The sequence below is a fragment of the Odocoileus virginianus genome, chromosome 4 (genome assembly GCF_023699985.2).
Source record: "Odocoileus virginianus isolate 20LAN1187 ecotype Illinois chromosome 4, Ovbor_1.2, whole genome shotgun sequence".
Taxonomy (NCBI): Eukaryota; Metazoa; Chordata; class Mammalia; order Artiodactyla; family Cervidae; genus Odocoileus; species Odocoileus virginianus.
This window is the reverse complement of record NC_069677.1, coordinates 1696046-1722567: the sequence shown is the minus strand read 5'-3', so window position 1 is coordinate 1722567 and position 26522 is coordinate 1696046. Positions and strand designations below refer to the sequence as shown.

Sequence of the window (26522 nt, the reverse complement as noted above, 5' to 3'; positions counted from 1 at the left end):
ATAAAAGGGTTTTTGAAAGGAAGTAATACTATTGTCATTAGATTCTCAGGCATAGCTCTGGATGCTGGCATTAACGCTGCCTTTTCTTTTCTAAAAAGCAGAGTAAGTGAACACCACCCCCAGATCCCCCCTCCCCTTGGCTCCTTGCCTCCCAGTGGGCCAACCCCTCCCGCCGCACCCTGGGTCAGAGCTAACTTGGGGAGAGGGCTGAGAAAGTGTCAAATGAGGAGGACAAGATCCGAGTGAGCGGTGAGAATACGGGTCCTCCGCAACGATCCCGGGAATAATGCAACCAAATTCATTCACCAGGGAGTTCTTTAAGTGGCTCTCAAATGGCACCCATCACACAGCAAGCCTCCGAGTCTTTGCAGCAAGCACAATAGGTGCCGGATGAGTCACAGGCACCTAGGATTTTTTAGTTTGCATCTAAATAAGCACTTTATATTTGCAACGGACTTTCCAGTCATTTGCAAAAAGCTTTCTCCTTCAACAATTCCACGAGGGGAGTCCACAGAACTAAAGATTTATTGAGCCCCCTGTCTGACCAAATAAAAGGTGGTGAAAAGCAGCACTCACAGAGCTGGGGGCTCATTAAACCCAGGCGTCGAGTCAGACTCAGGCCCTCCCTCCCGGCCCAGCCTCCTGCCTCCCCCGCTGTAGCGTTCTCAGGACGCACCCTCCTCTGTTCCCACACACACACCTCCCACCGGCCCATAGGGCTCCAGGCCGAGGTCAAATTTCTGTGAGGACCTGAGGCCTTCAGGAAAGTGGCAACCCCACGAATCACAGTCACAGAATTGGAAGTCAGAGGGACAGTAAGAATTTAACTTGTTGGTGCAGGAATGAGTTAAACTTAATGCTCACCGGGGTCCCACAGCCTCTTAGGTCTGAGCCTAGAACCTGAATCTCCCGATTCCCACACCACCCTTCCGTCTGTGCCAACAAGTGACCCCTTCATTGTTGGAGGTGAGGATGCGACTCAGAGGGAGGGGCCTCTGGCCAGGCTGGCACCCAACTTTCTAGGTGCCATTTCCTGGGAGTAAATCAGTCACCTCTCCTTTGTCTTCAGTGTCCTGGCTACCGCTCTGCTGATCCTAACATGAGTGAATCTAAAAGCAATAGCAGTAGAAATACTGCTTTGGCCAAAAAGTGCGTTCAGATTTTTCCATACCATCTTAAGGAAAAATCACATGAACTTTTTGGCCAACCCAATAGCTACTGTTTCTTTCACATGTATTATGAGCCAGGCACCAAGAACCTGTCATTATGCTGACCCTCACAACACCCCAGCAAGGCAGGTGTATTACCTGCATTCTGCAAGTAAAGAGTCTTAAGGTTAGACTGTGCAGGTAAGCTTGCCCAGATCTCACAGCTGGTAGGTGAAGGAGGACAGACCCAGGCAGCCTCTTTCTCCTCCAGCTCACTGCCATTCTCAGAGGCTTAGCCACACTCTGGGCTCCCTAGCTCTGAGTCATGCTGCCTGGCTCGAAATCCTGGCTCTACCACTCCATAGGCTTCCCTGCCTACAGTGTAGGAGACCAGGGTTTGATCCCTTGGTTGGGAAGATCCTCTGGAGGCCATGGCAGCCCAATCCAGTATTCTTGCCAGAAGAATCCCATGGACAGAGGAGCCTGGTGGGTTCTGGTCACAAAGAGTCCGACATGACTGAGCAACTAACACTTTCATTTTTTTTTTTTTACCAGTTCATAGCAGTGTGACCTTGAATAAGTCAATTAACTTCCCTGGGCCTCAGTGTCCTTCCATTTAGTGGGGATCATAGCAGAATGGTTGTTATGAAGAACAAATGAGTTAATATTTGTAGAGCACTTCAAATCGTTGCTTGACTCAGAGAAAGTGCTGTATTCTTGTTTGAGAAGTAAATAAACTTAATGTTCCCTGATAATCAGGAATAAGGTGCAGACATCCCCCTCCCCAAAACTGATTGGTATGAACAGTTACAGATCCCCTGGGCTAGCACAATAATAATGACAACAACAATAATACTGTTTTTCGAATGCTTAATAGGTACTGGGCATTGTGCTAAAAAACTTCACAGATATCATCTCATTCAATACCAAAAACAGCCCTATCGGGCGGAAACATTATCCCCACTGTGCAGATGAGGAAATTGGGTCTCAACGAAGTCAAATCTCTGGTCCACAGCCCCACAGTTCAGCGGCAGGCCAAGCGGGATTCAGACGCTAATCAGCCTGTTTTCCAAAGCCCATTGACTTACCACTGAGCACACCGCCAGTTTTCCCGCCACTACAGCAAGGACCCAGAAAGCTAAGAGCTCAAAGGGAGGGGGTCTGGCCAAGCGCGCAGCAATCGGGACCACGCACGCAGCGCACTGGAGCTTGGCTGAGGACCTGGAAGCGCCGGGGGAGGGCATCTGGCCCACGCCCAGGCCTGCCTTGGCCAGAAGTCGGTCATCTGCCATCGATTCGGGGGCAGAGCAGAGGCTACGCAGTCTGCTTGAGTGGGAATTCGGGGTCCCTGCAGGGCTGCAGGAACCAGGGGGGGTCTCCCGAGCTTTCCCTCCCCACCTCCCCACGGTGCCTGGAGAGCCCCCAGGTGAGCCGTGAACTTCTCACCCCGCCGCGCTGGAGGAGCTCTTGCTGCATTCTGGCGCCCTCCGGTGGCCAATGCCGGAACAGCCTCTGGGTCTCAGCCCACTGTGGCAAGCTAGCTTCCTGGAGGAAAAGCCCTGGAAGCAAATTGGGGTGAGGGGTGGGGCGCCGGGGCGGGTGTCACTTACTCTAAAAGTTTAATCATGTTTTAGAATTAAGAAAAAATATTAATGTAACAGTGGTAAGATGTAGTCTCATCTCTCACTTCTAACCCAAGTTCACAGGAGTTTTTGACACAGAACTATTCCCCAATGCAGACTTTCTCCAGCTTGTCTAATCAAAAGATACACTTGCTTGTTAAAAATACGCACTTCTGGAGTAAAACAAATATCCAAGGGTGTGGCCTTGAAATATGCATTTTAACAGGACCCGCAGAAAATTAATAGAATCAAGCTACTTGGGGAAACTCAGTTCCAGGCAGCTGGTTGCTCTCAAAGTACAAAGCACCCTTCAATACCATGTTTCGTGAAGAAGCCCTTGTCCCCACAAGGCCTCGTGCATGCGTGCTCAGTCACTAAGACGTGCCCAGCTTTTTGAAACCCCATGGACTGAGGCTGCTAGCTAGGCTCCACTGTCCATGGGATTTCCAGGCAAAAATACTGGAGTGGATTGCCATTTCCTTCTCCAGGGGACCTTTCTGACACAGGGATTGAACTCGCATCTCCTGCTTGGCAGGCAGATGCTTTACCACTGCACCACCTGTGAAGTCCCCACAAGGCCTCAGAGATTTGCAATGCCCTGGAGAAGCAGCGGGGCAGCCAGAAGATACCTGGCCTCTGCCACCACTAGCTATGGGAAGTTGTTTTCATCATGTAATCACTCAGTGGTAGTGCTCCCTATGCTTACTGACTCATTGAATAAATTAGAACTTCCAAGAAGTTGCTGAACGTTAAAGCCTATTTAGGAAAATGAGCAACTATCAGTGGTGGGCTTGGAGTCAGCTCATAATGGCCAGTGAGAACTGATGGCAAAACTTTAGGAGCTTTTTGAGGCAGTTACTAACCCATTGATGTAACTTGAAATGGACAATGGTGGGAGTATTTGTACCACATAAATTGGCAAATGGTATAAATTAAGGCTCTTTTTCACCTGCAGAGCCAGTTTTTAGGCATTTAGCAGCATATCACTGAATGAATGGGATGGTCAGGTTCTTCTACATCAAAGGTAATTATGTAAATGAAGGCCTGGGTCCAGCTGCACGTCTGAAGGGCAGGAAGTGCATCTTACCTTTCCTTCCCAACCCTCAGCAGGTGTTCGGCCAGGGCAGCTACAGGACTCAAGGCTCAGCCTCTCCTCCGAGGTGCCTCAAGGGATCACTGCTCAGGGCCAGGCCCGGGTAGATGTATTTGATTTGAAGCCCCAGCAGAGTCTGAAGTCCTGAGCAGAGTGAGAGCCTGGAGGAGTGCCACGCATTATTTGCCTGCTCCTTCATCTCCAAGTTAGGGATTCAAGGGAGGATTTATAGTGTATGTGCATCAGGAGAAGGAAACCGGGCCATCATGGGCCGTGCTTGGGGTTGGTGGTGGGATCTAAATTCGACCTTGCTAAATAAGGGCTCTGTTTTTCCCTCTTGAGAAAGAACCACCTCTGCCACATGCCAGGGTGCTAATGCCAAGTTCTATCAAGTCTGCATCCATCTTCACCCTCGGACCTGACTCGGAGGGCTATCTGGGGACACAAATGTTAACACATGAACTCTAAGGCCAGATACACAAGAGGTAGATGAGTCAGGCGGCTGGAGCATTGGAGAACACTGCCCCACCCCCTCCAGCTCAGGGTCTGTCCTCCCTCAGCCCCAAGCCTGAGGTGCACAAGAGGAGCTAAGGGGGTTCCTGCTCTGCATCTAGCCTCCAGGTTCCCTGAATACCGAGAGGACAATGAAAATTTGAGCATATGTGCTATTTACAATAGCCAAGATAAATGTCTATCAAGAGATGAATGGATAAAGAAGCTGTGGTACATATACATAGTGGAATACTACTCAGCCATAAAAATGAATGAAACAATGTTATTTACAGCAACATAGATGGACCTAGAGATTATTATACTAAGTCAGAGAAAAACAAATATCATATGATATCACTTATATGTGGAATCTAAAAAATGATACAAATGGACCTATTTACAAAACAGAAACAGACTCACAGACATAAAATACAAACAAGATTACCAGAGGGGAAAGGTGGGCGGGATGGATCAATTAGCAATTTGGGAGTAGCAAATACACACTACTATATATAAAATAGATAAACAACAAGGACCTACTATGTAGCACAGGGACCTATGCTCAATGTTTTGTAATAACCTATATGGGAAAAGAATCTGAAAAAGTGTGCATGTGTGTATATATGCATGCTAAGTTGCTTCAGTGGTGTCCAACTCTTTGTGACCCTATGGACCATAGCCCGCCAGGCTCCTCTGTCCATGGAATTCTCCAGGCAAATATACTGGAGTGGGTTGCCATGCCCTCCTCCAGGGAATCTTCCCAACCAGTGATCAAATATGCATCTCTTAAGTCTCCTTCATTGGCAGGTGGGTTCTTTACCACTAGAGCCTCCTGGGAAGCCCATACACACACACACACACACACACACAATATATATATATATATATAAATGTCACTTTACTATACACCTGAAATTAACACATCATTGTAAATCAACTATACTTCAATAGTAAATAAATAAATGTTCAGCATTTGTAGACTCAGCGATATATATTAGATCCCTTGAGCTGGGATAGAATTAGAATTGTCCTCTTTTGGGGTAGGATACCTACAGGATCCATGAGGCAATCAGTCTACAGCTTCTTACTACTTGCTTTGTGCAAGGACGTATATGGAATACCAAGGCTATAAGATGAGTTGAGCCATTAAGTAGCTTAAAACATACGGAGTCTATCTCTCTCCAACCATGAGGTAAGTTCACTAGTGAGGCAAGACACTGCATGCAGAAGAACAATGTGATTGATTGGCAGAGGAGTGCTATACATTTAGAGTTAGAGGTCTTCATAAGATGGAAGGACTGGGATGGTTACTGAGAGCTGATCTGAAATTAAAGGAGAGAAAATATGAGCTACCTGGGGGAGGAAAAGGGATAATGGGTTGAAAAAAGACTATTGAAGATTACCAATCACTAACACAGGTTACATGGCTAACATGGCTGGAGTTAGAAGTAAGTGTCAAGGACCCACAGGAGGTCAAATTGGCGAGACAAGTATTTGTTTTCTGTTGCTATACAACAAGTTATCACAAATGTAGTGACTTAAACTATATCCATTTTTTATCATGGGTTAAAAGTCTGTGCACAGTGTAGGTTCTCTGCTCAGGATCTCACGAGGCTGAAAATGGGTATAGGCTGACTTGTGTTTTCATCTTTCAAATGTATTCAGGTAGTCAGTGGAATCCAGTTGCTTGCAATTATGACAGAGGTCCCCACTTTCTTAGTGGTCGTCAACCAGGGGCTGTTCTCAGCTCCTGTAGGCCTTGTGCTGTTCCCTGCCAAATGATTTTTCCAAAGCACGGCAGGTTGCTTCTTCAAGGCCAGGAGGATAATTTCTCATGCTTTGACTCTCTCTTATTCAGGAAGTACTGAGTTCCTTTTAAGGGCTCACCCGATTAGGCCCAGCCACCCAGAATCATCTCCCTTTTGGTTCACTCAGTCTGTTGATTTGTAGTCTAGTCACAGGAGTTCTGCTAGTTCTACAGTGCATGAACCTTGGACGCCATCTTAGAATTCTGCCTATCTTAGACAGTTGTCAGCTGAGGGGCCATGGGATGGGGAGGACATAATGAAATCTATTTTGGAGCCTAGCACAGGAAACCAGCCATGAGGCTGTGTCCATCACAGAGAGAAGGTGGTAGAACTGCATGGGTAAATGGGGAAGTTACTATAATGCATAAATTTATAGGACCTGCTGTCCTTCTGCCTAAAATGCTTTTCTCCTGCCTTCCCTCATGGCTGGCTCCCTCTCACCCCACTCATTTCCTCCCATCTTGTGTCAGTTTGACCCTTCTTTACATCCTCCTCTACCCTTAAACATGTCACCCAGCTTAATTCTTTCATGATAGTTTTCATTTTATATTAATATTTTTTTCATCCATCCACTCCACTTACCTCCAACCTCAATAAGGACAGAGACCGTTGTCCCATTTGCACATCTTGGTATTTCCAGAATAAGGCCTGGTATATAGTAAAGAACCCAATAAATGCTGGATGAATGAAAGGTTAAATGAATGGATGAGCAAATGATATGAAAAGGCCAAAGAAATGTCAAAAAGCCTGAGTATTGGGTATGGATATCTTGAAGAAAGGCAAGAAGTGGAGCCAGATTAAGAAATGTAGGGAAACAGAAAGATCTATTTCAGATAGTTTGAGTTTGGGACAACCACGGAACAACTGTGCAGGTAAGTCCAATAAGCAGCTGGAAATGTATGTGTGGAGATACCACAGAAAAGACAATATCTAATAAGAATAAAAAACTGCTTTGACCATGTAAAAGCATGTGCTGTAGACTGAATGTTTACATCCCCCACCCCCAAATTCATATATTAAAATCCTAACCACCACTGTGATGGTACTAGGAAGTGGAACCTTTGGGTGGTGATTAGGAATCCACCCTCATTAATGGGATTTGCCCTTATAAAAGAGACTCCAGAGAGCTTGCCTCACCCTTCCCACCGTAAGTAGTGAAGTCGCTCAGTCATGTTTGACTCTTTGAGACCCCGTGGACTATAGCCCACCAGGCTCCTCCGTCCATGGGATCCTCCAGGCAAGAATACCAGAGTGTGTTGCCAGTTCCTTCTCCAGGGGATCTTCCCGACCCAGGGATGGAACACAGGTGTCCCACATTGCGGGCAGATGCTTTAACCTCTGAGTCACCAGGGAAGGGAGAACACAGCAAGAAGATGGCTACCCACCAGCCAAGTAGTGGGTTTAACACCAGATACCAAACCTGCCAGCACATTAATCCTGGACTTCCCAATCTCCTGAACTGTGAAAAATAAATATTTATTGTTTAAGTCACCCAAGGTATTTTTGATAGAGCAGTCTGAACAGACTAAGACAGCATGAAAAGTTGATTTTAAAATAAGCCTTCATTAGATATTACTCATCTCTATTTACAAAATCTCTGCTACTTGGAATAGTTGCCACTGAAGGGTTAGAATTAATGTTAGGATACAAGCAGGGATAAACTTCTTTGGGCACAGTTCCATTATTATCTGAAAACTGTGGAAGAAAATAAAGGCACACAAACCAGCACCTAGACTCTTCAGGATTAAGGGTGTAAGGGTGTGTGAATACAAGACGGGGATATGCTGGGCCACCAGCATTCCTGATACCCTCGTGGATATATAAGAAGTTCGCTGACAACCCAGTGTCACTATGCTATGCTTTTCACTCTTTCTTCCTTTCTCTGCTCACCTCCCTCAATGAGTCCTTCATCTGTCTTATCTCAATCTTTCTGCTGTGTTCACTCAAAGACCCCTTTCTCCCTTAAGTTTGTCCAACCAAATTATTTTTCTCCTTCCGCATGTATCAACCTGATTATTTATCTAGTAACCTTTTTCAACCTGTCTTTTGACACTTTCTTATCATATCTATTCTCTATCCCCTTCCTTTCACAGGTACACTGCTGTGGTCATGCCAGTTCACTACCAGCAAGGCACAGGACAGAGCTCCTGTCGACGCGTGGCCCTCATGATCACAGCTGTCTGGGTGCTGTCCTTTGCTGTGTCTTGCCCTCTCCTCTTTGGCTTCAACACCACAGGTAACAATGACTGTCACTTCCAACACCCAAGTGATTCATAGCACATCTGAATGTCTGTGAGTGGTGTTCATCCCTGAAATGTCTGACCTCAAAGGCAGTATATTTTGTAATCAAGTGAGGATCCTATAACTGCAAAGCACTGGCCTCTATTGATTATAAATAAAATAGAAAGCAAAATCTCTTCAATTAATGGTGCAGGAGCCATATTCTGCCCCAATTAATGAAGTCTGGCTTACTCCTATTTTGAAAGAAATACTACTGTATTCATTTGAAGAAATATGCCAGTTAAAAAAACTATGCTATATGAATAATTCAGGTGATATTTGTTAATGAAAAGATGATAACTTGTAATGAATTTACAACACAAAGTAGCCTACCATAAAAGCCCTTGAGCAGGGTATACATTTCTAGCTTTTTACTCAATAAGAATCATTTCTAGCATTTGGGAACTAGGATACATTTGTGAATTATTGGAGGATGTATTTTATATTTTTAATGTACAGAAATTTTTGACCTTGGTGCTTGGCACATGGTACATCTTCTATTGGATGGATGGATGGTTGGCAGGATGGATGGACAGATGGATGGATGGATGGATGGACAAATGGATGAAAAATGTGTTTATCTGACATGTCCAGGACTTTAAATACAATACTGATCCAAATTTATACCTCATGTGCTTCAGTGCCTTTCGCGTCTATTCTATGACCATCTTTCAGCCTCAGGAATTTCATGTGTTGAATGAAAACTGTTAGCACATTTAGTAAAATTATAGGTATTGACAGTAAACACTGAGTATTCACTAAGAGATAACTATTTAATTCCTCTTCTAGTGTTCATCTGGATTTCTTACTTTGTCCATTTGAATTGGTTCATTCAATTCCTACTGTGTTCTATTTTTATGAATTTCTGGTATACATGTACAAGTCACATAGCTATGTACTTATGTGTACAGATATATGTAACATATTACATATAAATTCAGGTAAATCTTAACTTATAAATAGTCTTCAAAGAGTCATTTGCTGGACAATTATTTAGAAGTCAGAATACATTTAGGAAGGCAGAGGCCCTGGAGTCAGAAAAACCTAGATTCAAACTTCAATTCTACTACTTAACAGCTGTATCTGTTTGAACAAGTTACTTAACTTTTCTAAGTTAATCTTCCTTATTAACAACTTTGGGGTAATAATATAGTAGAGCATAAATGAACAAAATCAAATATTTGGACTAGGTCTATGTATTTAGTTAGGAAGTCTTCAGCATTTATTTTTATATATGGCCTCTTGCAAATAAGTGCACCAACTTCATCTCTAAAATTGCATGTTATTTTGAACTCTTTGTAAAAGATGACATATTACTGCATGTGTCATATGTCTTTACTTATTACTGTTCAGAGTTGTAATCAAACCGTGTATATTTTTATATGTGATTCAGGGTGAATTTTGACTCTATAATTTTCATTGACTCTAGAATCTAAGCCTACATATGCTATAACTTCATTCCACCTCCTTCATGGAGCTTTTTTTTTTACAATAAAATGAAGATTAAATTGGGATAACATACATAAATGTGCCAAGCACATATCCCCTGCTCAAGGTGAGGCTTGCTTCTCTGCCATATTAGAGGTTAAATGGAGAAGTTATCCAATGAAGATGTGCCTGGTTAATTCAGGGTGCTCCTAAAATATGATGTTGTTATCATCCTTGCATTGCTTTTTACCAATTCCCATTACCACTTACCAATGACACAGTATATACACAAACATGCATGTGCACACACATACACATACATAGGCAACATTCTCTAACATAACAATAGAGGTTGACTCTGGCACTCAAATACCATTTCAATGAGTCTAAATGTGCTTTGGGCATTAGTCTGATAACTAAGCCACCCTCTGTATCCATGTTTCTATAAGAAAATGCCTTCTGGACTTCCCTGGTGGTCCAATGGCTAAGACTGTGCTCCCATGCAGGGGCCTGGGTTCTATCCCTGGTCAGGGAACTAGATCTTACATGCCATAACTAAGAATTCTCATGCCACAACTAAGACCCAGCACAGCCAAATAAATAAATAAACACTTTTTTAAAAAGAGAAAATACCTTCTAAATTGGAATCTGCAGTATGGGGCACTCACTACCACTGCTAGACCAAGGTGATCCTTACCTGGCCAGCAGCAAGCCTCCAGCAATGTTTGCTGGGCAGAGTGATTCCTCTTACTCATTCTTGGAGGCTGGCAGGGGCAGTCTTACTCATGCTCACACACACACACACTGGTAACAGTCTCAAAATCCGACATTAGACAGAGTTCCCAGTTAATGTCAACATGTAAAGTGAAGAAGAATGATGAGCTAATTGCAGTCTTGTTGCCACCAGTGAGATCATAATTGTTCCAGAAACAAAACTTTCCAAAAGGATTTTCAAATATAGAATTGAGAAGGCAAAAAAGACTCGTGACTTAACACAGGTCACAAGCTTTAGTATAGGCTCGCCTTAGTATATAAGGCTTAGTATAGCCTTAGTATAGGCTCACTTCTCTCTCATCTCTTTCTCTCTTACTTTTCAATGTATTCATTAGACTATAGTAAGTGAAAGTGAAAGTCACTCAGTTGTGTCCAACTCTGAGCCCATGGACTACACAGTCCATGTAATTCTCTAGGCCAGAATAGTGGAGTGAATATCCATTCACTTCTCCAGGGGATCTTCCCAACCCAGGGACTGAACCCAGGTCTCCTGCATTGCGGCCCAGATTCTTTACCAACTGAGCCATCAGGGAAGCCCAGATTATAAGCTCTCCACTTATTCATATATTGTGTTAAATTCTCTGGGCCATTATAAAAGCCCAATAGATATTAGTCAGTGTTATTATTATTATTATTATGTATTAGAAAAAGTTCCTCTGCTTCAAAATATAACTGTGCCCTTGCTCCAAGGAAATCTAAACAGTGGTAGTTCTGCTGGTGGTCAGAGAGGAGCCTAGTCATCTCATTCTAGAACACTGGTTAGAGAATTTGTGAGCAGGACTCAAGGCAGAGAAGCCCAGCCGTTTTCCTTTGCTTCATCTGACCTTCACAGCATAACTTCACTATTAATATAGTGATATATTGCATCTATAAGGAAGTTCTCAAGTTATATTGAAAGCCCAATAGAAATGATCTCTCCACCATTTTTTCTTACCCCTCCTCATGTGAGAAGTAGAGGAGAAAAGGGCAGTATACTGCCAACACCTGATAGTGGAAGTCACTGGACTTCTACTAAATGCAGCACAAAACACAACCTTCTGGCAAAGCTCTTCTTTTTTAAAATTTCTTTTTTCTTTTCCTAAATTAATGAATGTACATATTTGGCTGCATCGGGTCTTAGCTGCAGCATGAGTGATCTTTGCTACATCCTGAGGGGTCTTTCATCCTGATGCCCAGACTCTCCAGTTGTGGCACAGGCACTCCAGAGCCCATGGGCTTGGTAGCTAGCCGCAGGCTTAGTTGCTCTGAGGTATGTGGGATCTTAGTTCCCTGACCAAGGATCAAACCCACATCCCCTGCATTGCAAGGTGGATGCTTAACCCCTGGACCACCAATGAAGTCCCCCAGAGTTCATCTTTTAATGAAATGGGCTGCCACGTAGGATTGTGAATTGTCAGAGAACATCAGTTCAGTTGCTCAGTCATGTCTGACTCTTTGCGACCCCAGGGACTGAGGTGGAGCAAAGTTAAACTGCAGTTTCTTCCTTCTTGGAATCACTCTTATTGCTTGAGAAGGGTGAATGCATTTCTGGATGCACACATAAGGCAGGACCATGGGTTGCAGACAGTTCCAAGGCTGTGGGGCCTGGTCGACCTGTTTTGCTTCAGCTCCCAGCAGAGGCTCAGTAGTCAGGAGTCAAATATCACAGCATCAACAGCCCCTAAGACAGTGGAGGTTGGAGAGTTAGTGCTAGAGAAAACCCTAAAGATCCCTGATCCTTCCATTGCACAGGTCAGAAAAATAACTAGGATTTAAATTTCTGCTGAAGACAAAGTTGCAGGGCCCTCCCAGAGAGGAGGCCCAGGAGCATTTCAGGACATAAAGCAAGACAAGGAAGTGCCTTGATTCACGTTGTCCATGATGACAATGTTTACTGCCTCTTTTGCAATCGTACCCCTGAGCAGAACAGGGATACCCTGAAAAGTAAACTTGCCTGTATTCAGCCACCACCTGCCCCACACTTTTTTTTTTCCATTTATTTTTATTAGTTGGAGGCTAATTACTTTACATCATTACAGTAGTTTTTGTTATACATTGAAATGAATTAGCCATGGATTTACATGTATTCCCCATCCCAGTCCCCCCTCCCACCTCCCTCTCCACCCGATCCCTCTGGGTCTTCCCAGTACACCAGGCCCGAGCACTTGTCTCATGCACCCAACCTGAGCTGGTTATCTGTTTTACCCTAGATAATATACATGTTTCAATGCTGTTCTCTTGAAACATCCCACCCTCGCCTTCTCCCAGAGTCCACAAGTCTGTTCTATACATCTGAGTCTCTTTTTCTGTTTTGCATATAGGGTTATCGTTACCATCTTTCTAAAGTCCATATATATGTGTTAGTATACTGTAATGGTCTTTATCTTTCTGGCTTACTTCGCTCTGTATAATGGGCTCCAGTTTCATCCATCTCATTAGAACTGATTCAAATGAATTCTTTTTAATGGCTGAGTAATATTCCATGGTGTATATGTACCACAGCTTCCTCATCCATTCGTCTGCTGATGGGCATCTGGGTTGCCTCCATGTCCTGGCTATTATAAACAGTGCTGCGATGAACATTGGGGTGCACGTGTTTCTTTCAGATCTGGTTTCCTTGGTGTGTATGCCCAGAAGTGGGATTGCTGGGTCATATGGCAGTTCTATTTCCAGCTTTTTAAGAAATCTCCACACTGTTTTCCATAGTGGCTGTACTAATTTGCATTCCCACCAACAGTGTAAGAGGGTTCCCTTTTCTCCACACCCTCTCCAGCATTTATTGCTTGTAGACTTTTGGATAGCAGCCATCCTGACTGGCGTATAATGGTACCTCATTGTGGTTTTGATTTGCATTTCTCTGATAATGAGTGATGTTGAGCATCTTTTCATGTGTTTGTTAGCCATCTGTATGTCTTCCTTGGAGAAATGTCTGTGCCCCACACTTGATTCAAACTTGGAGACCTGGCATTCTCAGCACAGAAGCCTTCCTCCTTTCTCTCACTGCGTTCTATGCCTCCACACCCGCAGGCCCTTTTCCAGGGGCTCCACCCTTCCTGGGAGCCTCTGCTCTGTTACTCTGTGACACTCCACCCAGCCTCCCAGGCCACGCCCCTCTGTGACACTTAGCACAGCATACAGAAAGGATTGTCTATCTGTCTAGATTGTGAGCTCGTTCAAATGTAGACACCGAGTCTTACTCATCTTTGTAGCCCCAGTGTAGAGTGGTGTCTGGCATGTAATCATCAGTAAATTTTCTTTTTAAGTGAACTGTGAGCAGCACCAAGATGAATTAGGTTTGTATTTCTCCAATATTTAGTGATGTTGAACATCTTTTCATGTGTTTACTGGCCATCTGTGTAAATTGATACAGCCACTATGGAGAATAGTATGGAGATTCCTTTAAGAACTAGGAATAAAACTACCATGAAAATGAAGCATTAGTCGCTCATTTGTGTCTGACTCTGTGATCTCATGGACTGTAGCCTGCCAGGCTCCACTGTTCATGTAATTATTCAGGGAAGAACACTGGAGTGGGTAGCTGGTCCTTTCTCCAGGAGATCTTCCCAACCCAGGGATCAAACCTGGGTCTCCTGAACGCAGGCAGATTGTTTACCACCTAAGCCATCTGGGAAGTGAACTACCCCAACAATCCCACTACTGGGCATATACCCTGAGAAAATCATAATTGAAAAAGACACATGTACCCTAATGTTCATAGCACCACTATGTACAATAGCTAGCACATGGAAACAACCTAGATGTCCATCAGAAGATAAAGATATAAAGAAGATGCAGTACATACACAATGTAATATTCAGTTCAGTTCAGTTCAGTCGCTCAGTCGTGTCTGACTCTTTGCAACCCCATGAATCGCAGCACACCAGGCCTCCCTGTCCATCACCAACTCCCAGAGTTTACTCAAACTCATGCCCATCGAGTCAGATGCCATCCAGCCATCTTATCCTATGTCATCCCCTTCTCCTGCCCCCAATCCCTCCCAGCATCAGGGTCTTTTCCAATGACTCAATTCTTCTCATGAGGTGGCCAAAGTACCGGAGTTTCAGCTTCAGCATCAGTCCTTCCAATGAACACCCAGGGCTGATCTCCTTTAGGATGGACTGGTTGTATCTCCTTGCACTCCAAGGGACTCTCAAGAGTCTTCTCCAACACCACAGTTCAAAAGCATCAATTTTTCAGCACTCAGCTTTCTTCACAGTCCAGCTCTCATATCCATACATGACACTGGAAAAACCATAGCCTTGACTAGATGGACCTTTGTTGGCAAAGTAATGTCTCTGCATTTTAATAGGTTGGTCATAACTTTCCTTCCAAGGAGTAAGCGTCTTTTAATTTCATGGCTGCAGTCACCATCTGCAGTGATTTTGGAGCCCAAAAAAATAAAGTCTGACACTGTTTCCACTGTCTCCCCATCTATTTCCCATGAGGTGATGGACCAGATGCCATGATCTTAGTTTTCTGAATGTTGAGCTTTAAGCCAACTTTTTCACTCTCCTCTTTCACTTTCATCAAGAGGCTTTTTAGTTCCTCTTCACTCTCTGCCATAAGGGTGGTGTCATCTGCATATCTGAGGTTATTGATATTTCTCCCAGCAATCTTGATTCCAGCTTGTGCTTCATCCAGCCCAGCGTTTCTCATGATGTACTCTGCATATAAGTTAAGTAAGCAGGGTGACAATATACAGCCTTGATGTACTCCTTTCCCTATTTGGAACCAGTCTGTTGTTCCATATCCAGTTCTAATTGTTACTTCCTCACCTGCAAACAGGTTTCTCAAGAGGCAGGTCAGGTGGTCTGGTATTCCCATCTCTTTCAGAATTTTCCACAATTTATTGTGATCCACACAGTCGAAGGCTTTGGCGTAGTCAATCAAGCAGAAATAGATGTTTTTCAGGAACTCTCTTGCTTTTTCGATGATCAAGTGGATATTGGCAATTTGATCTCTGGTTCCTCTGCCTTTTCTAAAACAAGCTTGAACATCTGGAAGTTCACATATTGCTGAAGCCTGGCTTGGAGAATTTTGAGCATTACTTTACTAGTGTGTGAGATGAATGCAATTGTGCAGTAGTCTGAGTATTCTTTGGGATTGCCTTTCTTAGGGATTGAAATGAAAACTGACCTTTTCCAGTCCTGTGGCCACTGCTGAGTTTTCCAAATTTGCTGGCATATTGAGTGCAGCACTTTCACAGCATCATCTTTCAGGATTTGAAATAGCTCAACTGGAATTCCATCACATCCACTAGCTTTGTTCATAGTGATGCTTTCTAAGGCCCACTTGACTTCACATTCCAGAATGTCTGGCTCTAGGTGAGTGATCACACCATTGTGATTATCTGAGTCATGAAGATCTTTTTTGTACAGTTCTTCTGTGTATTCTTGTCACCTCTTCTTATTATCTTCTGCTTTTGTTAGGTCTATACCATTTCTGTCCTTTATCGAACCCATCTTTGCATGAAATCTTTTTTGGTATCTCTAATTTTCTTGAAGAGATCTCTACTCTTTCCCATTCTGTTGTTTTCCTCTATTTCTTTGCATTGATCACTGAGGAAGGCTTTCTTATCTCTCCTGGCTATTCTTTGAAACTCTGCATTCAAATGGGAATATTTTTCCCTTTCTCCTTTGCCTTTCACTTCTCTTCTTTTCCCAGCTATTTGTAAGGCCTCCTCAGACAGCCATTCTGCCTTTTTGCATTTCTTTTCCATGGGGATGGTCTTGATCCCTGTCTCCTGTACAGTGTCACGAACCTCCATCCATAGTTCATCAGGCTCTCTATCAGATCTAGTCCCTTAAATCTATTTCTCACTTCCACTGTATATTCATAAGGGATTTGATTTAGGTCATACCTGAAGGGTCTAGTGGTTTTCCCTACATTCTTCAGTTTAAGTCTGAATTTGGCAATAAGGAGTTCATGATCTGAGCCACAGTCAGCTCCCGGTCTTGTTTTTGCTGACTGTACAGAGCTTCTCCATCTTTGGCTACAAAGAATATAATCAATCTGATTTCGGTGTTGACCACCCGGTGATATCCATGTGTAGAGTCTTCTCTTGTGTTGTTGGAAGAGGGTGTTTGCTATGACCAGTGCATTCTCTTGGCAAAACTCTATCAGCCTTTGCCCTGCATCATTCCGTACTCCAAGGCCAAATTTGCCTGTTACTCCAGGTGTTTCTTGACTTCCTACTTTTGCATTCCAGTCCCCTATAATGAAAAGGACATCTTTTTTGGGTGCTAGTTCTAAAAGGTCTTGTAGGTCTTCATAGAACCGTTCAACTTCAGCTTCTTCAGCGTTACTGGTTGGGGCATAGGCTTGGATTACCGTGATACTGAATGGTTTGCCTTGGAAACAAACAGAGATCATTCTGTCATTTTTGAGACTGCATCCAAGTACTGCATTTCAGACTCTTTTGTTGACCATGATGGCTACTCCATTTCCTTCTAAGGGATTCCTGCCCACAGTAGTAGATATAATGGTCATCTGAGTTAAATTCACCCATTCCAGTCCATTTTAGTTCGCTGATTCCTAGAATGTCGACATTCACTCTTGCCATCTCCTGTTTGACCACTTCCAATTTGCCTTGATTCATGGACCTAACATTTCAGGTTCCTATGCAATATTGCTCTTTATAGCATCAGATCTTGCTTCTATCACCAGTCACCCACAACTGGGTATTGTTTTTGCTTTGGCTCCATCTCTTCATTCTTTCTGGAGTTATTTCTCCACTGATCTCCAGTAGCATATTGGGCACCTACCGACCTGGGGAATTCCTCTTTCAGTATCCTATCATTTTGCATTCTCATACTGTTCATGGGGTTCTCAAGGCAAGAATTCTGAAGTGGTTTGCCATTCCCTTCCCCAGTGGACCACATTCTGTCAGACCTCTCCACCATGACCCAACCATCTTGGGTGGCCCCACATGGCACGGCTTAGTTTCATTGAGTTAGACACGACTGTGGTCCTGTGATCAGATTGGCTAATTTTCTGTGATTATGGCTTTAGTGTGTATGCCCTCTGATGCCCTCTTGCAACACCTACCATCTTACTTGGGTTTCTCTTACCTTGGACGTGGGATATCTCTTCACGGCTGCTCCAGCAAAGCGCAGCCGCTGCTCCTTACCTTGGACGAGGGGTATCTTCTCATGGCCGCCCCTCCTGACCTTGAACGTGGAGTAGCTCCTCTCAGCCCTCCTGTATATTATACAATATAATATGGTATATTAACACATGTCTATGGAATTTAGCAGAGAAGGCAATGGCACCCCACTCCAGTACTCTTGCCTGGAAAATCCCATGGACGGAGGAGCCTGGTGGGCTGCAGTCCATGGGGTCGCGAAGAGTCAGACACTACTGAGCGACTTCACTTTCACTTTTCACTTTTATGCATTGGAGAAGGAAATAGCAACCCACTCCAGTGTTTCTTGCCTAGAGAATCCCAGGGATGGGGTCTCACAGAGTCGGACATGACTGAAGTGACTTAGCAGCAGCATGGAATCTAGAAAAATGGCATTGATGGACCTATTTGCAGACAAGAAATGGAGAAACAGATAAATAGAACAGACTTGTGGACACAGTTGGGGAAGGAAAGAGTAAGATGAACAGAGAAAGCAGCATCAACATATATACACTACCAAGTGTAAAATAGATAGCTGGTGAGAAGTTGTTATATAACACAGGGAAGAGGGGTGTGATGGGGGATGGGAGGGAGGCTTAAGAGGGAGGAGATACATATATTAATATAATCATGGCTGATTTGTGTTGTTGTATAGCAGAAACCAACACAACATTGTCAAGCCATTTCCCTCCAATTAAAAAATAAATATATTTTTAAAAAAAAGATGAATTAGACTGCCTATGGAGTACAAGCGGACAATGTGGGTGTCTGAGATGGGACCCTTCCCCCACAGCTTAACAATCAGGCCATGAGTGCTAATTACACAAAAGTGATGACAATAAAGGACTGTGGGGCACAAAGGAAGTAGAGCTGCTTCTGATTGAGAAACTCGAGGCAGGTAGCCCCCTCAGAGGAGGCAGCATGTAAGCTAGGACATGATGAGAGAGGAGGTGGGACTGGCTCCCAGCACTTCTCAAACTTCCATTGTGGATGTGATGGTGGAGACACCACATGTGATGTGGGGCCGTATTCTGTGCTCCCCACTGAATCCCGTACTTGACCAACTACTTTGCTTTCTCCACTTCTCTCACTCACAGGAGACCCCAGCATCTGCTCCATCTCCAACCCTGACTTTGTCCTCTACTCTTCAGTGGTGTCCTTCTACCTGCCCTTCGGAGTGACTGTCCTCGTCTATGCCAGGATCTACGTGGTGTTGAGACAGAGGAGACGGAAGCGGATCCTCACTCGACAGAATAGTCAGTGCCTCAGTATCAGACCCGGCTTCCCCCAACAGGTGAGCATCCTGGAGCAGCAGAAGGAAGACACAGCCTCCCGGCCTGTGTCCAGCAGTGCACGCTTTTGCCTGTTATGCCCATCAGGGACACACATCTGCCACCTTTTAACCTGCAGATATTGGCTGGGCCTTAGATGGAGGAAATCCAATCTCAACAGTGCATTGATAGTCTTCCCTAGAGCACCCTTTCTGGGCTTGTTCTGCTTCCTTTCAAAGTCTTTCATTGCCCTCAAATGGCAGCTGTTCAGATATCACACAGGTACGAAGTTTTAGTGTAGCAGCTTTACCATTCACTGCTGCTGGGTTTCCAGGAATGACTTCTTGGCCAGACCATTCACATCAAGAATTACTAGGGGTCTGTTGAAACTTCTTTTCCTTTCTAAATCTGCCTCTGTGTCAAGGCACTAACCAGCTGGTGGAATGGGATGCTGATGGCACATTTTATTAGATCTTTTGAGGCTCTGAAAAGGAAGTTCATTGAAATACTCCAATTGCTTGGGATGTAAATTCTGCTTACTCCAGTGCCTAGTACATGGTTCAAGTGTATTCATTTGAAGCATGAATGGATATATACCTATCACTTGCAACTGCTAAGCAAGAGATAGCAGGGATATTATACAGCCTCTACCTTCATGGAGTTTAAAACCTTATATAACTAAATAAAACACACCTGCACCCAAAATTAATGAGCAGCCGAAACTGAATAGAATGTTTGCCAAAGTGAGATGAAGGCAACTAAGCACATAAATATTAAATGCTGGAGAGGTTATGAGAAGATAAAGTCAATATGATGCTCAGGAAAGGGCTTCATATAGTAAGAACTGGGTTTGATCTTGAAGGTAGGTCCAAACTGGACATCTAGATCAACCTGTAATGAATTGAGTGAGAATCAGAATCTCAAACTGTAAGTCCCAAAGCTTCAGTGGAAAAGGAATATTGGCCCCCATGAAATAGGGTGTCAGGACCCAAGACTGAGGATATGAACATGTTGTATTCATATAGCATCATCTATATGAGCCAACTATATAGAGCTTAACACACAACTGTTTCTCTTTCAACACACCCTAGTCTGCGTGTCTACAGTTACACCCCATTCGGCAGTTTTCAATAAGGGCCAGATTTCCATCAGATGCCACGCGGAAAATGGTAAGTAAGCCATGCCTTTGGTTGTAGGAAAAGAATAAGAGACCCTTTCTCAAGACAATGGCTTAACTCAATCCCACTTCCACCCCAAAATGAATTTGGCCCCAGTCTCATACTTGGATTTATGATAAATGACAAACTTGAGAACCTATCTAATTTGAGCTTCAGAATAGGCATTATCAAGTGATATTCCAAAAGCATGTGACTCTTGGGATAGATCCCAATGACTGAAGCCAGTGACTCTTGGATGTATTGTGGACTTTACTGTCCAGAACCACGTCCATTAGAGGGAAAGCACATCACTGAACCAGATATGGGCAGAGCTAAGAAAAGTAGAAAAAGGAGGCTAATGGGATAATTTCATGTGCCCAATTGCCATCCAATATGGGGAAAACCAAGACATTCTCATAGTTGCCCTAATTCTTATCCTTCCCATTCAAACCAGCCCTGACTCCCCAAGCAAGCCAAGTGCCAAATGGAGCCTAAAAATGTTGGATAAAAGACCAGTATCCCTCTCCTTAAACTCCACAGCTAAGTAAATATTGGGAATAAAGCTTCAAAAACCCATAATGATGAATGACAGAGCCTTGTTTAATCTCTGTATAGTTCAGTTACTCTGTCATGTCCGACTCTTTGCAACCCCATGGACTGCAGCACGCCAGGCCTCCCTGTCCATCACCAACTCCCAGAATTTAATCAAACTCATGTCCGTGGAGTTGGTGATGCCATCCAACCATCCCATCCTCTGTTGTCCCCTTCTCCTCTCACCTTCAATATTTCCCAGGATCCGGGTTTTTTCAAATGAGTCAGCTCTCAGCATCAGGTGGCCAAAGTATTGGAGTTTCAGCTTCAGCATCAATCCTTCCAATGAATATTCAGGACTGATTTCCTTTAAGATGGACTGGTTGGATCTCCTTGCAGTCCAAGGGACTCTCAAGAGTCTTCTCCAACACCACAGTTCAAAAGCATCAATTCTTCTGCGCTCAGCTTTCTTTATAGTCACGTATAGTCACATCCATACATGACTACTGGAAAAACCATAGCCTTGAATAGATGGGTGTTTGTTGGCAAAGTAATGTCTCTGCTTTTTAATATGCTTTCTACATTGGTCATAACTTTTCTCCCAAGGAGCAAGCGTCTTTTAATTTCATGGCTGCAGTCACCATCTGTAGTGATTTGGGAGCTCAAAAAAATAAAGTCTCTCACTGTTTCCCCATTTATTTGCCATGAAGTGATGGGACAAGATGCCATTTTAGTTTTCTGAATTTTGAGTTTTAAGCCAACTTTTTCACTCTCCTCTTTCACTTTCATCAAGAGGCTCTTTAATGCTTCTTTGCCTTCTTCCACAAGGGTGGTGTCATCTGCATATCTGAAGTTATTGATATTTCTCCTGGCAATCTTGATTCCAGCCTGTGCTTCCTCCAGCCCAGTGTTTCTCATGATGTACTCTGCTTATAAGTTAAATAAGCATGGTGACAAGATACAGCCTTGATGTACTCCTTTCCCTATTTGGAACCAGTCTGTTGTTCCATGTCCAGTTCTATCTGTTGCTTCCTGACTTGCATATAGATTTCTCAAGAGGCAGGTCAGGTGGTCTGGTATTCCGATCTCTTTCAGAATTTTCCATAGTTTGTTTCCACACAGTCCAAGGCTTTTGTGCAGTCAATAAAGCAGAAGTAGATGTTTTTCTGGAACTCTCTTGCTTTTTCGATGATCCAGTGGATGTTGGCAATTTGATCTCTGGTTCCTCTGCCTTTTCTAAATCCAGCTTGAACATCTGGAAGTTCTTGGTTCACATACTGTTGAAGCTTGGCTTGGAGAATTTTGAGCATTACTTTGCTAGTGTGTGAGATGAGTGCAATTGTGTGGTAGTTTGAACATTCTTTGGCATTGCCTTTCTTTGGGATTGGAATGAAAACTGACCTTTTCCAGTCCTGCAGCCACTTGATGTGTTTACCAAATTTGCTGGCATATTGAGTGCAGCACTTTCACAGCATCATCTTTAGGATTTGAAATAGCTCAACTGGAATTCCATCACATCCACTAGCTTTGTTCGTAGTGATGCTTCCTAAGGCCCATTTGACTTCGCATTCCCACCAGACTTTGTCTGGCTCTAGGTGAGTGATCATACCATCATGATTATCTGAGTCATGAAGATCTTTTTTGTATAGTTCTTCTGTGTATTCTTGCTACTTTTCTTAATATCTGTATAGTTAACTGACCATTTTTACCAGTTACAGACTCTTGCTGCAAATAATTTTTTTTTTTTAGTAGATAGGAGGTTTAAAGTTACCTACAACAAATCCAAGGTCTGAGAAGGCTGCAAGGGCAAATGAAGGAAAATTAGTGACCACATAGGAGAGATTGGAGGATCAAGACGCTGGCATTGTCTGGAGTGTGGAGAATTAGGTTCTGTCCTGCCATCTGGGAATGGAGGGCTCTGCCAGCCAGATCCCAAGGAGTCCAGTGTTTCTTCATGTCACTCAGAGAGGTAGTGATGAAAGTTTGTAGAGAGAGCTGAAAAATATGCTCACCAATGTGAGAATGGGAAGAATCACTTTCCTTCAGTAGGACTGAATTTCCAAATCTATGAAAGGGAGACAAGCTGCATTAGATCAGTGTTCTCCAATGTGAGATTTCATAAGCACTCTCAGAAATTTGTCCCTGGCCCTTTAGTTTCAGAAATAATGCATCTTTTAGAAGATCACTAGATGTCAGCTCAGTCATAAATATAATCTTACAAATGGTCAGCCAGATAAATCACAATATCCTTATGTTAATTATTAGAAAATTCTATCAAAATGAAAACCAAATTTTAAAAAGCATATTATGATAGAATCCCTACAAACACCTCTGTGAGAAATTTCTAAAACACTAAATTATCTTGAAGGCCACTTGTATTCATTCATTCATTTATTCAGCAATGTTTCTAAGTGTGTGTAGTATACTGCCCCTGAGTATTTGGAAGACTATGATTCCTTGAACTAAGGAGATACTAGTGAAAGTTCTTGGTTGTTGACACTGACTAACATGTAAAAAAGGAATTTACTGGAAGGATATCAAGGAGCTCAAGCTTAACAAGAAGGCTAAAGAACAGCTTCAGAAGATGCTGTTCATGCCTAAGGAAGAATCTGGGTAGAACAGTGAGGACACTGGACACTGACTGTCACCACTGCTAGATGAATTCTGAAGTCTTGCTTCATGAGCAATTTCAAGGTTGTAGGTGCAAATCTCCAGTTGGCTGGGCTTGGTTCATGTGTTCATGTGCCAGAGTTCTAGCTGCCCTGTGGAGAGGTCAGGGAGAGTGAATATCTGATTTTCATGGCTTCAGTATGGGTGTTGGGGAGTCTTTCTTCTACTCAAAATTAACACAGTATCTGAGTTTTCAAACATGAAAAGAAGTGTTGTTGTTGAGCACACACACATCCTCCAAAATACCCAAAATATCTGCATATCATCAGTTTTCTACTCTGAGTCTGCTCACCCCAAACCTATTTCTTTTTATTTTTTTTCTGTTTTATAAGTGAGGCTCAGAGACATTTAATTAACTTACCCAAGGATGCATCTAAGTAGTAGGAAGCTGAGATGAAAATCCTGGGTTTTTTTAACTTTTTGATAATGAAAATTTCCAAAGTAAAAAAGTAGAAAGACAAATATAACTAAGCCTTCAGTAGCCATCAGCCAAGCTCAGCAATTATCAGCTCATGGCCCTGTCTTCTTTCAACTACATGCCCATCTACATTCATACACCCCCACTGGATTGTTGTGAAGCAGATCTCAAACGTAATAGCATTTCAACCAAAAATATGCTATAAGACTCTCTAAAGGATATGGGCTCTTTTATAAAACATATAACCACAATACCACATCACACTAACAAATTTAATAATAATTCCTCCCTGGTGGAGGAATCTGCCTGCAGTGCATGGTTAAGAATCTGCCTGCAGTGTAGGAGACCCGGGTTCAATCCCTAGGTCAGGAAGATCCCCTGGAGAAGGGAATGGCTACGCACTCCAGTATGAGGAATCTGGTAGGCTACAGTACATGGGGTCACAAAGAGTCAGATACGACTGAGCAACTAACACACACACAATATTAAATATTCATTCAAAATTTCCTCAAATGTCAGGTAAATTTTTATAGATTGTTTATTTGCATCAAAATTCAAGTAAGACCCATACTTTTCACCATTAGGGGTTGTTGTTGTCATTGCAATATATTTGTTGAAGAAATTGAGTCATTGGTCTTGTAGTTTCCCATATTCCAGATTTTTCTCCTTACATCCTAATGGTGTCATTTAACATATTCCTCTGTATATCCAGGTCATTCTACCTCAGAAAGTCCAGGCTATAATTCTATGCTCCCCTCCTCAAGGGATTATTGTGATTCCCAGATGTTTATGTGGTAGGTGCTTTTGGTTGTAAAGGCACAAGCAGATTTTTGTTTACCATAACTTCCCATGAGCCCACCACTCTCAGAGGTACCCTCTGTAGGTTTCACAGAATGATGGTTTCTTTTTCCTTCATTGCACTGTTTCCCTTTCAGGAACATTCAGAAGATAAACAATATCCCCAGAACTGTCAGGACCCACTCTTGTTACATCTACAGCCCCTCTCCCCTGGCCAGACACAGGTGGAGCTGAAACGCTACTACAGCATCTGCCAAGACACTGCCTTGGGAACACCAGGATTCCAAGAAGCGGAGGGAGACTTGAAAAGGGGAGGGAGGACTCAGAACTCTCTCAGCCCTACCATGGCACCTAAACTCAGCCTAGAAGTTCGAAAACTCAGCAATGGCAGGTTATCAACATCCCTGAGGCTGGGGCCCCTGCAACCTCGGGCAGTGCCTCTGCGGGAGAAGAAGGCAACCCAGATGCTGGTCATTGTGCTTGGTGAGTTTGAGTCATGTTAAGCTGGGATAGGTTGGATTACATTGGCTTAGGCTGAATTCAGTGGAGCTGGTGGAGGATACTTGGGTAACCATATTTAACAGAAATTGGAAATCTGACAACTTTAATACTTGTAAATGTTAATATTTATAAATGTTTAGAATGTACAGAGTTTGTGAATACATCTTAATGCTGATGGAAATTCAAAACACTTAGTCTGAAATTTATGAAACCAAACAAGTCACTAATTGAGCTGTGCTTTGCTTCTATCTCTTGGAATTATAATGGATAAACCAAATAATAAATAAGACAACAACTCAATAAAACCATCTGGCACATATTGGATATTACTAAATGCTTACCTATTTTAAAATATTGAGGGGGGAAAATGAGGATGCAAAGAGACTACTGTCATATGATATATGACATCTAGATTATAACATCTAGATTAAATATAGAGAAAAAAGACTGAAAATTAATTCACTCATATGTCCAAAGTGATTGTATAGTGGCTGATTATTTCACTTTTTTTTGCTTTTCCATATTTACCAAGTTTTCCATAATGTATAAAACTGGAACTAGTTTTTATAGTAGAAAAATGCAAACTTTATTTAAATAAAGAAATTAAAAATTGATAAGTTGCAGATGCCATATAGAGTTAGTTAAGGTAACCGTATACTGGACCAGTGAGTCAGTTCTTCACATCAGGTGGCCAAAGTATTGAAGTTTCAGGTAACCATGTTTAACAGAAATTGGAAATCCAACAACTTTAATACTTGTAAATGTTAATATTTATAAATGTTTAAAATGTAAAGAGTTTGTGAATATATCTTAGTGCTGATGGAAATTCAGAACTGACTCATTGGGAAAGACCTTGATGCTGGGAAAGACTAAAGGTGGGAGGAAAAGAGGAAGACAGAGGATGAGATGGTTGGATGGCATCATCAACTCAATGGACATGAGTCTGAGTAAGCTCTGGGAATTGATGATGGACAGGGAAGCCTGGTGTGCTGCAGTCCTTGGGGTTGCAAACAGTCGGACATGACTGAGTAACTGAACTGAACTGTATCCTGTTCACTGTCAGAAACAAGCCCCAAACTTGTCATATCTTAGGGACTTCTCATATCCAGGGAACCCCTATGTTAATCTCCTTATCAGCCTTAATTATGTCAATTGCATTTTTAAGGTCTTCCCCTATCAGTGCCATGAATCATATCTTGCATGGATAGACATAAAATAAACATTTGAATTGAACTGGGAAGTAGACAAGGCTAGTGAAGAATTATCTACAGATCAAACTAGAAAACTAATTTAGGAACAAAAGTCTGGGATGAATCAAAGATGTAAGCATCTAGTTTTCTCATCTAAAAAAAAAGAAAGTGACTAATCATACCTGTTTCATAGGTTTGGTATAAAAATTAGAACTTTAAAATTAAACTTGCTGGCTGCC

At 42.9% G+C, this 26522-nt stretch overlaps 1 protein-coding gene across 25 annotated transcripts in view; it reads left to right on the top strand.

Moving 5' to 3' along the window:
• The window catches only part of ZBTB20 (zinc finger and BTB domain containing 20), a 1026540-nt gene that overhangs the window by 999367 nt on the left and 651 nt on the right, over positions 1 to 26522 (top strand). For all 25 annotated transcript variants that reach the window (XM_070465986.1, XM_070465969.1, XM_070465979.1 and 22 more), the window contains 4 exons: positions 8257 to 8399; positions 18845 to 19041; positions 20110 to 20187; positions 24730 to 25075. In XM_070465986.1, the coding sequence (XP_070322087.1) occupies positions 8257 to 8399; positions 18845 to 19041; positions 20110 to 20187; positions 24730 to 25075 (764 nt within the window). The remainder of the gene's footprint in view (positions 1 to 8256; positions 8400 to 18844; positions 19042 to 20109; positions 20188 to 24729; positions 25076 to 26522) is intronic.